Genomic DNA, 13649 nt, shown 5'->3' with positions numbered 1-13649 from the left:
GATTGAGCGCTCAGGGGTGTTTGAGGACCAGAATGCCGTGTCATGGAGCCAGACAAAGTCCACTCCTCAAGAACAGGGCCGACCAGCCGTGAAGGGCGCTGCTCAGAAGTCTCTAGATGAGGCTTGGGAACTGACCACTGATTTAGCATTAGACTCAGGCCCCCTCCACTGGCCCAACATCCCAGACAGAGAGAGGCCTGAGGAGCCATCACCACTCAGTCTTGAGCTTCATACAGCGACCTGAAGAGGGTTTGCTAAGGCCTTTTGCAAACCCCTTCTGTGTTCCTCCCAGCAGCCCCAGGTGGGGGGTGGGGAGCAGGGCACAGCAAATCAAAGTGAAGGAGACCCAGGAGGTTGGTGGCTTCCAGGGGCCTCACACTCCTGAGTAGTACCCTCCCCACCCCGAACCTGGGGTAAAAACAGTGCTGCTGCCTCATTTATCATTTGGCCAAATACTCTGCAAGCTCCTATAGACAACAGGCTCATCTTAGAGCTCATAAAACCAGTTTTCTTCAGCGGACCAAGTCAGGTGGCCCCACCCGGTGCAGGAAGGTGGCATTTCCAGTCTTTTGGTGGAGTCAAGTGGTACTCCTGTTCACTGCAGGGCCTCCCTTGGTCTCGGTCTTGTTGCTACCGAAATCCTTGTCGCTACCCAAATCCTAGAATTCTAAGAGCCAGCTAACACACATCAGTGTTTCTTCAGTGGTAGAGGCAGGACGCGCAGAAAGGAGGTGGAGAGTGTTGGGGACCTGGGGACACTACAGCTCGCGTACTTCCGAGTGATGCGATGGGACAGACGGCTGTGGTGTGAGGCTCTGGGACCTGGGGCTCACAGGGCTGGCAGAACTGTAGGACACGCAAGGGCTCCAGGTAGGGCTCAGCCACAGCTGCAGGTGCCGTTCCGTTTCCCCTCTGGGTGTGCACAGGGAAGCACATGGTCCTGGACTCACACAGGACTCTGGTGCCAGGTGTACTGGGACACCTACCACACCTGGAAGAAGCTCCAAAGGTGACCTCAGTATCCCACCCTGGGGAGGCCAGGTGGGAAGTGGAACATGAACCTGGTTCAAACCTTGAATCTCCACAGTGTGGCCTTGGGCAGGTATGTTGCCATTTTAAGCTCTGTTTTTCCAGCTGCAAAATGGAGACGCTCGCTCACCTCAGATGGTTAAGATAGGGTTAAGGGAGGTAAGGGATATTGACACCTACCTGGGAGGCCAAAAAGCCCACGGTCATCTCACAGAACATCCTTAAGTCCGTCAGCCTGTGGGGCAGGGCAGTTTCCCTGTGGGCTTATCAGCCGCTCAAGTATTAGTCAGATGAGTGTTTCTGAGGCGAGCCCTGCCTTTGCGCGCTGACCTTTGTGTCTGAGTGGCCACCAGGGGACCCTCCTCCTGCTGATGCCGCAGCCCTGTGTGAGCGTCTGACCTCTCACCGGGATACCTGATGGAAAGAATGAGTAGGACGTGTTTGCGAATACTCCTCTAAAATAACAACTTACCTCCCCACCCCGTGTTTAAAGTGCTGATCATTTTTATTCTATTTACTGTGCTTTTCTTTTTCAAATGTGTTATAATGAAATGTCTTAATTTTGTAATGAGGAAGAAATGAGGAAAAATTCCAAAGTCCTTCAGTCCCGTCACAGTTGGCTCACCTCCATCTCATGCGCAGAGGCCCGTGTGTGCTGGGTGATCCTCTCCTGGGGCAATGGGGGTGAGCCCTTCCTGACTTTGTGGGGTACCTGTTATGGGTGAGGACAAGTGCTCAGGGCTGTGTCCTGACCTCACGGGGCCTTTGTTCTCATCTCTCTGCCAGGCTTGGTGTGGACATGGCCCTCACAACCCTTTCTGCAGGGTCACGCTGGCCATATCTCCCAATGCGTGGCTGCCTTTCAGCCCAGTGCTGATTACTGTGCATCGAACATGCAGATACAAGCCTTCAGTAAATGAGGCGGAGCTTGGAGCTGGGGGCTACAGAGGAGCTGGGTCGGGCAGCCTGGTCAGGGTGGGAGGTGCAGACCGGCCAGCAGTCCCCGGGGTTCAGCATCCTGGCCGTGGCACAGCCTCACCTCAGCTGTTCCTGCCGAGTCTCCTCTGGAGGTCTGGGAAGAGCGACAGACGTCCCCCCAAGGTCGAGAAATAGACCTCAGGAAGAGAAAGGAGTGGAATCAGAACATATTTTGGTTTGACAAATGAAAGTCTTTAGTCTTCAAGTATATAAAAAGATCATTTTAATTCTATTTTTAGGGAGCTATTAAACATCTCTGTGGTAAGAGAACAAGAGGGACTTGAACAAACTGTCAGTGAAACTTCCCGGCCTTGGTGAGAAGCCACCGAAGGGCCTTGGGGTTGCTGGAGCTGGGGTTCTGGGGGGCCTTTAAAAGCAAACGGTTCCTCAAGATGTCTGAGAACTCAAGTTTTTAGGGAACAGGTCTGTGCGGATCTCAGTGCCCAAAGCGAGCTTTTACCCAAAGCGAGCTTTGCCTTGCAGATTTCGTACATAGAAACCAGTGCCAAGGACCCACCGCTCAACGTGGACAAAGCCTTCCATGACCTGGTTAGAGTAATTAGGTGAGTACCACACGCCTCCCTAGAAACGGGCCTCTGTCTGCAGCAAGATGGGCACCAGGAGGGCTGGAGGAACAAGGTTCCTTGATCCAAGGCTGAGGCTGGGCATTTGGGGCCTGTTTTTAGATTTCTTGCCCCTCCATTTATTTCCTCATCCCTCCCCTCTCCCTACCTACCCTTGCCCACTCCACTGCCCACCCCATCACCAGCCAAAGGGAAGTGCCTTCTGCCCAAGGCAGCAGCTCAGCCTCCTCCGGCCTCCCCTGGGTTCTGCAGGTCAGCTGGTGAGGAAGCCCCTCCATCCCGCCTTCATGTGTCCCCAGCCCCGCAGCTGCCCTTTGACATTTCACCTGAACGAGCCACATTCCGACTCTCTGGCCCAGATTGCAGAGCGTGTGTCCCTTTCCAGACCCCACACACGGTCTGTCTTCAAGCAGCACGATCCCAGTCAGCAGTCTCTCATACAGTCCTCTGCATAGTCAGGGTTCGAGCCTCAATCACCTCGTGCTCCGGTGACTGAAACAGCCTCCTGGCGGCTCTCCCCATGGCCCACCTTTCCCATTTCCAAAATCTTCATGCACAGAGCAGCCTAACCAGAGGTCCCCAAACACCATGCCTTCAGCGTTCTGCCTTCGGCTGGTTGTTGTGAAACCCCGTTCTAACACTGTCCTTCCAGTCCCGCCACCCCACAGCCCCCAGCACATTGAACAGGCGCAGCCACAGGTGCTCCACAGCCTCCCAGCGTGGAGTGAGACGCTGCAGCTTCATCCGATGCACTCTTGAAATTACTTTCCTCCTGGACATTTTGTCTCCATTTAGGATGTGCTATCACTAGGAGGTGGTGAAGTCTTGGGCACAGGCCTCTAGTTCCGAGGCATGGGAAAAATTAACAGAAAATATGTGTAAGGCTTTTGTACTCGGCTGACCTGCCATTTTATTTAAAACACGAAACATGGAAATGCAGGTCAACACTATGTAGCACATAAGGTAGAGCATGATTTAGATCAGCGTGGCCACAGAATGATGGCGGGTTTTGCCCTCTCCCCCTCCCCTCTTCCCTCACCTCAGAGACACTGTCCAGGCTTTGTCCTCCTGAGCACCTAGGACAGCAGCACCTGTGTCTCCCCCCCCTCCCCCATCCCCAAGCCTCCTCCCCACCCGACCCTCTCCCCGGGGCCTGCAGGTTGGCCAGTGAGGCAGCTCCCTCCATCCTGCCCTCATGAGCCCCCAGCCCTGCAGACCCAGGGCCAAGGGAGGAAAGGAACAGGGAGAAGCAAAGCCCATTCTGACTTGGATTTTCTGCCCTTCACTGTCTCAAAAGGCAGCAGATTCCAGAAAAAAACCAGAAGAAGAAGAAGAAGACCAAATGGCGGGGAGACCGGGCCACTGGCACCCACAAACTTCAGTGTGTGATATTGTGATGGGCCTGAGGCCCTGGGCACAGTGACCACGCACTGGCCAGGCCTCAGGACCCTTCTGCTGCCTAACCTCACTGAAAACCATTTCTAACCATGACCCTTGACCCAAGGACTTGGCACAGGAAGGGAGAGAGGGAGGGTGGGCAGGGAGGAGGTTGGGTTTGGCTTCACCAAAAGGGCACAGGCCTTCCTGTGTCTCACGAGACACAGGGGAGCACCACTACACAGAAGCAGCACCGAGCCCCTCATGCTGATTCAGCCCGATTCCTCCCCACCCCTTGGTGTCTGCTGGTTTTTTTTTGTTTTTTTTTGTTTTTTTTTACTACGTAGTGCTGGTTTGAGGTGGAAGCATTTATCCACCACATACAGGGTGCAAAACAAGCCATGACCCAATTCACCCCTTGTCTCCAGTCCACGGTGTCTGAGATTGGGTGTCTTTTGTAGATTTTTAAATTATTTTAGTGATTATTATTGTATCAAGGGGTTCTGTGCCCACTGCCTGGTGAACTTTGACGTCTTCAGCAGATCTCTCTGACAACCTGTCTGGAATATTGTGAGTTTGTGGTGTTTTTTTTTTAAACTGAGTTTTCCCAGCAGTGCCAAAACTCAGCTCAGTATGAAAGTACAGTGACCATGAGACTGGAAGTGAATGGAGGCTGCAGCTGGAGGCCTCGGGAGAAGCAGGCCCGGCTCATGGCCTATGAACTGGAGAGACGAGAGACATGTTTACCTGGAGGGCTTTACTGCAGATGTTGGGAACCAACTTTATTTTGCCAAGGGGAGTGGCTGGCAGGAGCATGTCTGCTCTAAAGGGGGCGCTGTTACCCTGGAAATGTATAAACTCAAGTGAGCAGGTAGGCCTGTGTGTATGTTCCTTTCCTCTCCAGTCAGTGTGGGTTCGCTTCCGTTCTTCCCGGCCGGTGACAGGGCTTCCTGTCCTCGCTGCCTGGTGCCTCTCCGACACCGACCTACTGACACAGGTCTGCACGCTTCTCCACATCAGAGTGAGCTGATGTGGACGCCATCCAGGAAATTCTGGTTCGTGCTGAATCTCACCCAAAAGTGACCCGGTACCGCTCTTTCTGAGACAGCACCAACACCTGAGACCGTTTTCCCTCTGATCAACTGACGGCCACGTCTCATGCCCAGTAAATAACGGCCCCTTTGAGCCTGTGCAAACTGAGCATCCGGTTGCCTTTTTGGCACCTGCTCTGATTATCCCCTTGGATCTTAACTGTAACACGTGATTGGAGGAGAAAGGAAGGTGGAGGTGATGTTACCACTCTCATACGCTTGTTTCTACAAGGGTACAGTCCCCCGGCCCCCTGATGATGCCCACCTCCCTCTCAGGTGCTGCTGCTGAGATCCAAAGACTGGAATTGGGGGCCGGGGTGGCAGAGGAGGGGCAGCAGAACAGCAGGGCACCGCTGAGAGGGGGTCGGGAGATCAGGCAGCGCAGCTAGTGAGCCTGATTTCCTAAATGTTACGTGTCAGGTCACCAGGCAAACCAGAGCATCCCTAGCAGGTGGCCTGGCCACTGTTTGGAGAAAAGACCCCGGGGAAAAGGAGTGCCCAGCTGGATGCTGGGACACCTGGGTCCTCCAGTTTTGAAAGCGTGCTGAGCTGCTACCTCAGCGAGATCACCAGCACCGTGGGGTCAGCCCAAGAGCGATCCTGCTGCAGAATGAAACCATTGAGACTTTTGCTGGAAATCGAACTTCTTTATCGGTGTAAATGGCCTCTTTTTCTGTTATCTTAAAAGAAATGGTAACAAAGAACATTCCAGATCAGGCACCTCACAGCTTCCCAAGATCCTATAATGTTCATTGAGGGGCACTTAAACATGAGCAGGACAAGGCTCTTTCCAACCCTGATGCTCCTGAGCCAGCAGCCGTGTGCAGCTTGACGGCAGCTGCAAACTGGAGGTCAGGCAGAGGCAGGGCAGGAGGGAGGGAGTCAGGATGGAGGTGCTTGGCACCTAGGCCGTGGTGGAGTGGGACCAGAAGCCCCGCACACAGGGCAGTGTCCACTGTCGGAAAGCATCTCCGGGGCACAGACCACCACCAGCACACCCGGTCCTCTGTGGAGCCGGCGACTCCCTGAACACTACACGGAGAGTCTTAGAGGCAGATCAGCTGACGCAGAATGAAGCCCGTAGCCAGGAAGGTAACCAGGCAAATGGGGTTCCAACTACTTCTAGTCCACCACCCCAACCCCACCAAACAGGGGTGATGCACCTGCCCCTTCCCCAGCCCCGCCTTGCAGGGCATCATCCTGCCCTCATCCCACAGCTGAACTCCGCAGTGCCCTAGGGAGAAACTGGTGAAGGGCGTGGCCTTCTGCAACCTCTGCTGTTGACCGATAGTCAACCTTCATCTCCTGTGACCTCATTTTCCTCATAGGTGAGATGGGTGAATAACACTTTTAAAAGATAGTTCTTTGTGTTTTAGAGAATCATGGGCCCTTGTGGGAGTGAAGGCTTCAGATAGGCCAGTGTGCCCTGGGGCATCCCCGGTGCAGTTTCTCCATGGTCACCTGGCAGGATCAGTCTGGGAAGCAGCTGGCTGTGCTACTCCATGACTGAGGAGCCCAGTGGGACTCATATCTTTCATGACATCCAGTGTTCCCACTATTTTTCCAAACTGCTTGAATGGTACATCCCCTGGAGCACACCCTTCCTGAAATCCTATAACCCATGCCTTTGCACTGTGTGCTCTCAAATTTCCTTCTAAAATTCTGACACCCACCCCCTTCAAGGGCTCCTTTTCTCCCCAGCAGGTAATCCTAGCCATCCTCCCCACCCCCACAGCCTGGGGGTATGGCCACTGACTTCCTCTGCACTTTGCCACACAGGGGAAGTTTAGATGGTTTTTCTTAGGACTTTGCCTCCCACCTTCCTGTGGCGCTTGCTGTGGAGAGTGCCTGGTGGCCCAGTGTGGCCTGTCTCACTTTGCCAGATGTGACCCACTAACACCTGGCAGCTCTAACTCAGAGGCCCTTCGTGTGTTACAGGAAATCCAGAGCCATAGAGAGGCTTCCTCCATCAGCAGCCCTTTGGATTTGAAATTCCATGTCGGGTTTACTTAAAAGGAAAGATACTTGAATAACGGAGCGCTTGTGAGCGCCCAGATTCTGTTACACAGTAGTAACAGGTGGACATTGTCATGAAACGAGAGTGATGCCTGAAGATCTCAGCGATGCTTGAGCCTTGTATGTAACTTTTTATTAAGTCTTTGTGTATTTCAGTTCATTAATAAAGAAACAAGGAACACCTGTCTGTCTTCTTTCCTCTTATTCCAATATTCCTCAACTTTCGCTGGAAACATTGTGAGTTGCCAGTGTCTGGCTCTGGACACCCATCTGTTGCAGGAGAACCTGAAGTAAGGAGACCACTGGGGGCCGCTCGAAGTGTCTCCTTCCTCCAAGAAGCCAGAGGAGGAAGGCAGGTGAGTGCAGCAGTGTGGAGACATGGCCTCCCATGTTTGGCAGCCCTGGATTTGAGCTCTGACACCAGCCTTTCTGTGCCTTTGAGCAAGTTCCCTGCTTTGAAGTTCAGTCGCCCTGCCTGCGAGTGGACCAGGAGTGTGCAGCTCCTTAGTAGACTGAGGGCCGCAGCTAGGCATGTGAGCTCATGGTAAGGAGGCTAAAAATGGTGCTCTTGGGTTTGCTTTTTTTAATGTAAATATTTTTTAACTTACTGATTTTTAGGGGGGGGAGTGCGTGAGAGAGGGAGAAACATTGATTTGCTGCTCCATTTATTGAGTTGGAAAAAAAGTCCATTACTTTTTTTCCACAAAATAAAAGACAATTTTTTTTTCATTTTGACCAATAACTTTATTGATTTGGATATTTTGAGTAGGTTGGCTGTCTCCGGCTATTGGCTTCCAGTGGGTAGAGGCCACGGGTCCTGCTAACCATCTTCCAATGCATGAGACAGCCCCACAGCAAAGAGTTATTTGTCCAAAATGGCAACAGTACCAAGAAACTTCACAAAACACTTTTGACAAATTCGTCACAGCACCTCTCCATACACTGCACAAATAATTTTTGTGTTTCAGTTGCACTTTTACCTTTCTTGAAATAATAAAGCACAATATGCCAAAAATGTTGCATATTTTCTTCCATCTTCAATATTAAAATGGCTATACAAAAACTCACCAATTTTGATTTTTTAAGTGCATGCTGATATATATGACAGCTGTCACAATGCTATCTAACAAAATTGTTTTGAATGAAGTTAAAGACAACTAAGTGTTACTAGAGACATCATATGGAAAAAACATAATGGACCTTTTGGCCAATATTTATGCATTCATTGGTTGATTCTTGTGTGTGTCCTGACAAGGGACCAAACCTGCAGCCTTAGTAAATAGCGATGATACTCTATCGAACTGAGCTGCCCAGGCAGGGCCCTAAGGACACCTATTGGGTTGCCTGATGTTGCTTTTCATGGGAACCGCCCCTGCCCCCATCCACAGGATTGCAGTCTTTTGTACAATGTGATCTCATTTTTGTATTGATTGGACCTGGTGACTACTTGGCCAAGCCATCTCTCTCTTCTGTACCATCAGTTCTTTCTCTACTGGAACCTCCCCATCTTAAAATAAGAACAAAACCTTCCTGACCCACCTCCTGTGCTAAATACCACACCTGCTTCTCTGCTGTCTTTCGCAGGAAGCTACCTTAAAAGAGTGACCTATACTTACTGTCATGAAGTCCTCTCATTTGTTTCTCTCTAAACTGCTCCAAAGAGGATTTCACCCGTCATTCTACCACCACCCTTTTCAAGGTTTCCAATGGCTTTCATCATGCCGACTTCAGTGGTTGTTCTTATTCTCATGTTTGACCCCTTGCAGCGTTGACACAGTTGATTACTCCCTCTTCCTTGTTAAACTTTCTTCTACTGCTTCTGCTCCCCTGATCTCCTCTGCTGGTTCCTCTTTTGCCACCTAACCCGCTAACCTTGGAGCATCCCAGAGCTCAACGCTTGGTCCTCTTCTCTGCCTGAACTCACTCTCTTGGCGATCTCATCCAATCTCGAGACTTAAAGGCCTTTTACATGCTGTTGACTCCCAAAAGCATTATGTCCAGCTTGAAGCTCCCAAACCCCCTACGTATAACCAGCTGCCTACTTGACATCTCCCCCTGGATGTCTCAAGTACAGCTTCTCAAAGTGAACATGCCCATGTCTTTCCCCGGCTCAGCGGAGGGCAGCTCAGTGCTTCCGGTTGCTCAGGCCAAAAGCCTCAGTCGTCCTCGATTCCAGTCTTTCTCTCACACCTCACATCCCATCTGTCAGCAAATCCTGCTGACTCTGCCTGCACAGTATGTCAAGAGCCCACCTGTGTCTCATCTCCACTGCTAACGCTCTTGCCCAAGCCACCAGCTTTCATGCCTGTTTCATTGTTGTCTGTCTGCACTCCCTTCTCAATGCAACAACCAGGGAAAGCTTGGTAAAATGGAAGTCAAATGATGCCTCCCCCTCCCCACCCCCAGTGGCTTCTCTATCTTATTTTTAAGACATGTCTCAGTGGGTTACGCTACTAAACACTTAGTAATGGGCTGGTGTTCGTTACCCACAAGAGAAAGGAAATCAGATATGTTTATTCAGGCAACAAATACTTTCTGAGTTCTGAGACACACAGCAGGAGGACAACAGAGGACATTAAAACCCAATGACTGTCACAGGGGTTCACAGTGTGACACGGATGACAAACCACCCTGATCTGTGCACTGAGAGGAATTCCCCAACCTGGGGGAGCCACAGGGAGGAGCTTCATAAACCTTGTAGGTGAGGAGGTTGTTCACTGACCAGAGGAAAATTTCAGGTGCACACTGGGCCCACTAATTACGCGACTTTTGAAGATTATAGGTTTCACTTTCTAAGGTTCCTAAGTACATACCAGAGCCACCTATTTAAACTCCACCTCCACCTTCACAAATGTCTGAAGATGCAGTGGATTGAAGTTCCCAGGTGTCACCCATGTCCGCATTGCAGCATCTGCCTCTCTCAGGAGCTTGTTGGAAATTCAGACGCTTGGGCCCTGATCCAAACATCTCAGTCAGAATCTGCATTTCAACAAGAGCCCCAGGTGATCGAAGTGCACAGTGAGGTGTGAGTGTCACTGCCCTAGGACGCCAGCTCGGCATCAGAATGAAATCCAGCCCCGGACACACTGTGCCTCGGGGCCCAGTTCAACCACGTCCAAGCAGGAGAAGCCTCGTGGGCACTCCTCTCAGCAGTTGGTTTGCTCCTCTGTCAGCAGCCGCTGCCCGATTCTGCCGGGCCAGGCTGCGAGCTCAGAAATGTCCCCGCTGTCAGCACCTTGACTGTGGGAAGTTTTTACGCAAAGGCAAGTGGGCGCCCTGTTTGCTTCTCAAACGCTCTAGCATTTTCCCTGAAAGGTGGGCAGCTGTGTTCCTCGTGAAAAACAAGAACACTCGAACAATCAGAGCTGCAAACCCTCGCAGGGCCTGTGCTTCGGGCAGGCGGTGAGCGCTCTGCGCAAACCGGAGATACTCCTTCCGGGGACTTTCACTCCCTGGGCTCCCGTTGTGCCAAGTTGCTCATTATCATGCTGATGTGGAAAATCAAACAAACAATCAAAACACAAGGCTGAGTTTACACGGATCCAAGAACTGATGGATGCTTTTCAGTAGCATGTATATCCTGGCAACATGGTGGCGAACCACGAACTCGGACTCAAACCCAGCTTCCTGGTCAGTCGTGGGACCTGCGCCTGAGCGGACCAGCAGAGGTAAAACAACTGGATGAGTGGTCCTTGGGGTTTGGTCCCCAGACCAGCAGCTTCATTGTCACCTGAGAACTTGTAAGAAATACAAATTATCTGGCCTCCTCTCAGAGCCACTGAGCCAGCAATTCGGAGTTGAGGAGGACTTAACAAGCCCTCCAAGAGACTCGGATGCCCCCTAAGCTTTTGGAACCCCTGAATTAACACAGGGAGGTCAAAATTAAAAATTCCCTTACCTGCAGGTAAATGGCAGCAGCTGGCTGTTTCCACAAAGTTGCCCAGGCCCTTTCCTCCTCCTTCCTGCCTCTGGACTCAAGGGACCCTGGGACAGGGATGATTAACCTTGGCTCTGTGGGGCGATAGGAGGGCTGGCTGGCACCCTGCCCCTGTCAGAATCACGCAGAATTCCGCAGGCACACGCAGTCTTTCGGAGACACGATCACATTTTATCAGAGTCTCACAGTGCCACCCGTCGTGAGTGCCTCGCGGAAAAATGAACTGGCCTCCTGAGCCTCCTTTTCTGAATCCAGACCCTTCTGGTAGTTTCACAGGCGCTGAGAACAGGAAGAGGAAACGAAAGAGCAAAGATCCATCTCCCCTTCTAAGAAGCTCTGGTTGACACATCCCTGCACTCACCCCCACAACGCCCTGAGGGAGGGGGCCGGCCTGGCATCTCCCAGTTCCCCCGAATGACTAAGTGTGTGACCCACGCATGACTCACTCCCTGCCTCCCCCACCGCGGTCAGCACCACCTGCCACGCAGGCCCCCCCAACACCCTGGTCCAGAATTGGCAAAGAGGGGGAGGAAATCCTGAGGCTGTGACGGCCCAGAGACTACTTGGGTGGGAGCCCAGCTGGGGAATGGAGGCTGAGGAGAGATGTGAGGCAGGCGGCAAGGCCATCTCAAGTCTGATGCCGTCATCCCGTATTCCCATCCACCTGTGCCAGTGGTTTGCAAAGGACTGTGTACTAGATTTAGAGTCACTTCAGGAGGAGGGGGAGGAATCTTGAAGCACAAGCCACACCCCAGATAACCTGGAGCAAGTGGCCTGGGTGGGGGCCCAGGTATGAAGACTGGTTCGGGCTCCCAGGTGATTCAGCCCTACGGCCAGGGCGGACACCACGAGAGGGTTCTGTGGCCTTCTGGTCCCTTGCATACAATGGCTTCTCAGGGATGACTGGTTAGTAGAAGAAACAACTGCCTGGGGGAGCCGTGTCCAAAGCTTCCCAGCCCTTTGTAAGTGGACACTTACCTCTTTTCATCACAGCGGGTTTTTTCAGAGCCTGGCTTTGACCTGTTGATCCATCCAGTCAGAATCTACCATCATACTGCATTCCTCACATCCCTCCGTTTCTGTGGAAGGCCCGGTGGTACCAAATTAACACAGTGTTTATTAAATTAATTGATGACTATTGCAGACATCAGCAGGGGCCTCCATACCTGAGTCAGACAGGCTCCTACTACCCTTCTGCACTCCCAGCCCCCTGGCCTATGGCAGCCCCCAGACCAGCTGCAGACCTCAAATACTGTAGTTCCCAGGGTCGGTCTCTCAGCGACTTCCACGTCTGCCTGTTCCCCAGCCTCCCTCCTCCAAAGCTCACCTTGTTCTATAACAGTATGAATCACTGCTGGGTGGGAGTTCTCAGACTTCATCAGCATCTAGGAGGTTGGTGAAAACGCAGGCTTTTCTGATTCAGCAGGTCTGGGATGGGGCCTGAGAATTTGTACTCATTGCAACTTCTTTGAAATGTAATGTGACTGGTCCGGTACCACACTTTGTTAATCCTGAATTATACCCCATGTTACACGCTTAGAGAGTAAATGCACAGCAAACACTAGTGACCAGCAAATGTTTGATAGAGCCCTTACTGAAAGCCAGGCTCCACAGTATTTATACATATTATCTCATTTAATCCCCACAGGCAGGCACCCTGTGTGGTAGGTGATATGGTATTTGTCATATAGAGAGGAAACTTGAGGTCCAAGGACTGAGCCTGAACTTGCACCCAGTTCTATCTGGCTCCTCAGTTTACCAATCCACCCCTCCCCTGCCCTGGCTGCACCCTGCCCTGCACCATGCTGAGCACAAGTTTTCTCCACTAGCCACCCCACCCTTTCTCATTTCAACTTGTTTGAGGAAAATCTCTCCATGTTCTCCCACATCCCCGCCTTCTTCCAAGTGAGCTGAATGCAGACCAACTTCCCCTGGTGACTCGGAAGCAGTGTTTAAACCTAGTTCACTGTCATTTCCCCGAACGCTGGCACTGGACTTCCTCCAGGCACACAGCCTCAAGCCCTGTCCCTCCTGCTGTCTTCGTCCAGCCCTTTCTCAGCTAGGCCCGGCCAGCCCAGCCCGGCACTTAGCAGAGTAGGTGAGACCTGAGCCCTCGAGTGCAGTCTGAAGGCCTCTGGTCTCCAGCCCAGGGGAGCACCCCACAGACAGGGACCCCGCTTGGCCCTACTCCCTTGTAGGCAGCCTGCAGGAGTCCTTGATGAAGGGCACTACGACTGTTCTTTGTTAATATAGCAACTCATCTCCCTGCACATTCACCCCCTCCAAAATAAAAGTCTAGAATTTTTGTTGTGTCTTTGTGGTTGGCATTGCTGAGATTCTGACGTTGTTGGTGCATGTATGCTGTGTGGGCGTGTGTGATGGCGAGGGCACAGTACCCTGGCCTGGCTTTGCTGCTGGTGATGGCCCACCTCTCTATGCCTCGACTTCCTCATTTGTCAACTGGGGTAGATGATAGTAATTGGACTGTTGGGTTATTGGTCTGTTGTCAGGTTTGAATTAGATATCTGCTGTCAGAAGGATGGCCGGCACATAGAATCTATTTAAATGTTAGTTAGCCAAGATCCCAGAATCAAACCACTGAATGTTTTTGGAGTGCTTGCTGGTAACTACAGTGAC

General features: G+C 51.9%; 1 protein-coding gene across 3 annotated transcripts in view; it reads left to right on the top strand.

Moving 5' to 3' along the window:
• Positions 1-7258, top strand: part of MRAS (muscle RAS oncogene homolog) — a 57397-nt gene extending 50139 nt beyond the window's left edge. For all 3 annotated transcript variants that reach the window (XM_037061199.1, XM_037061198.1, XM_037061200.1), the window contains exons 5-6: positions 2491-2570; positions 3889-7258. In XM_037061199.1, the coding sequence (XP_036917094.1) occupies positions 2491-2570; positions 3889-3988 (180 nt within the window). In that variant the 3' untranslated portion in view covers positions 3989-7258. The remainder of the gene's footprint in view (positions 1-2490; positions 2571-3888) is intronic.
• Positions 7259-13649: the final 6391 nt, after the last annotated feature.

Source organism: Sturnira hondurensis, unplaced genomic scaffold (genome assembly GCF_014824575.4).
Source record: "Sturnira hondurensis isolate 20B ecotype Veracruz unplaced genomic scaffold, ASM1482457v3 Scaffold0013299, whole genome shotgun sequence".
In the NCBI taxonomy this organism is placed as follows: Eukaryota; Metazoa; Chordata; class Mammalia; order Chiroptera; family Phyllostomidae; genus Sturnira; species Sturnira hondurensis.
The sequence above is the reverse complement of the archived record's forward strand: the minus strand, read 5'-3'. Positions and strand labels throughout refer to the sequence as shown.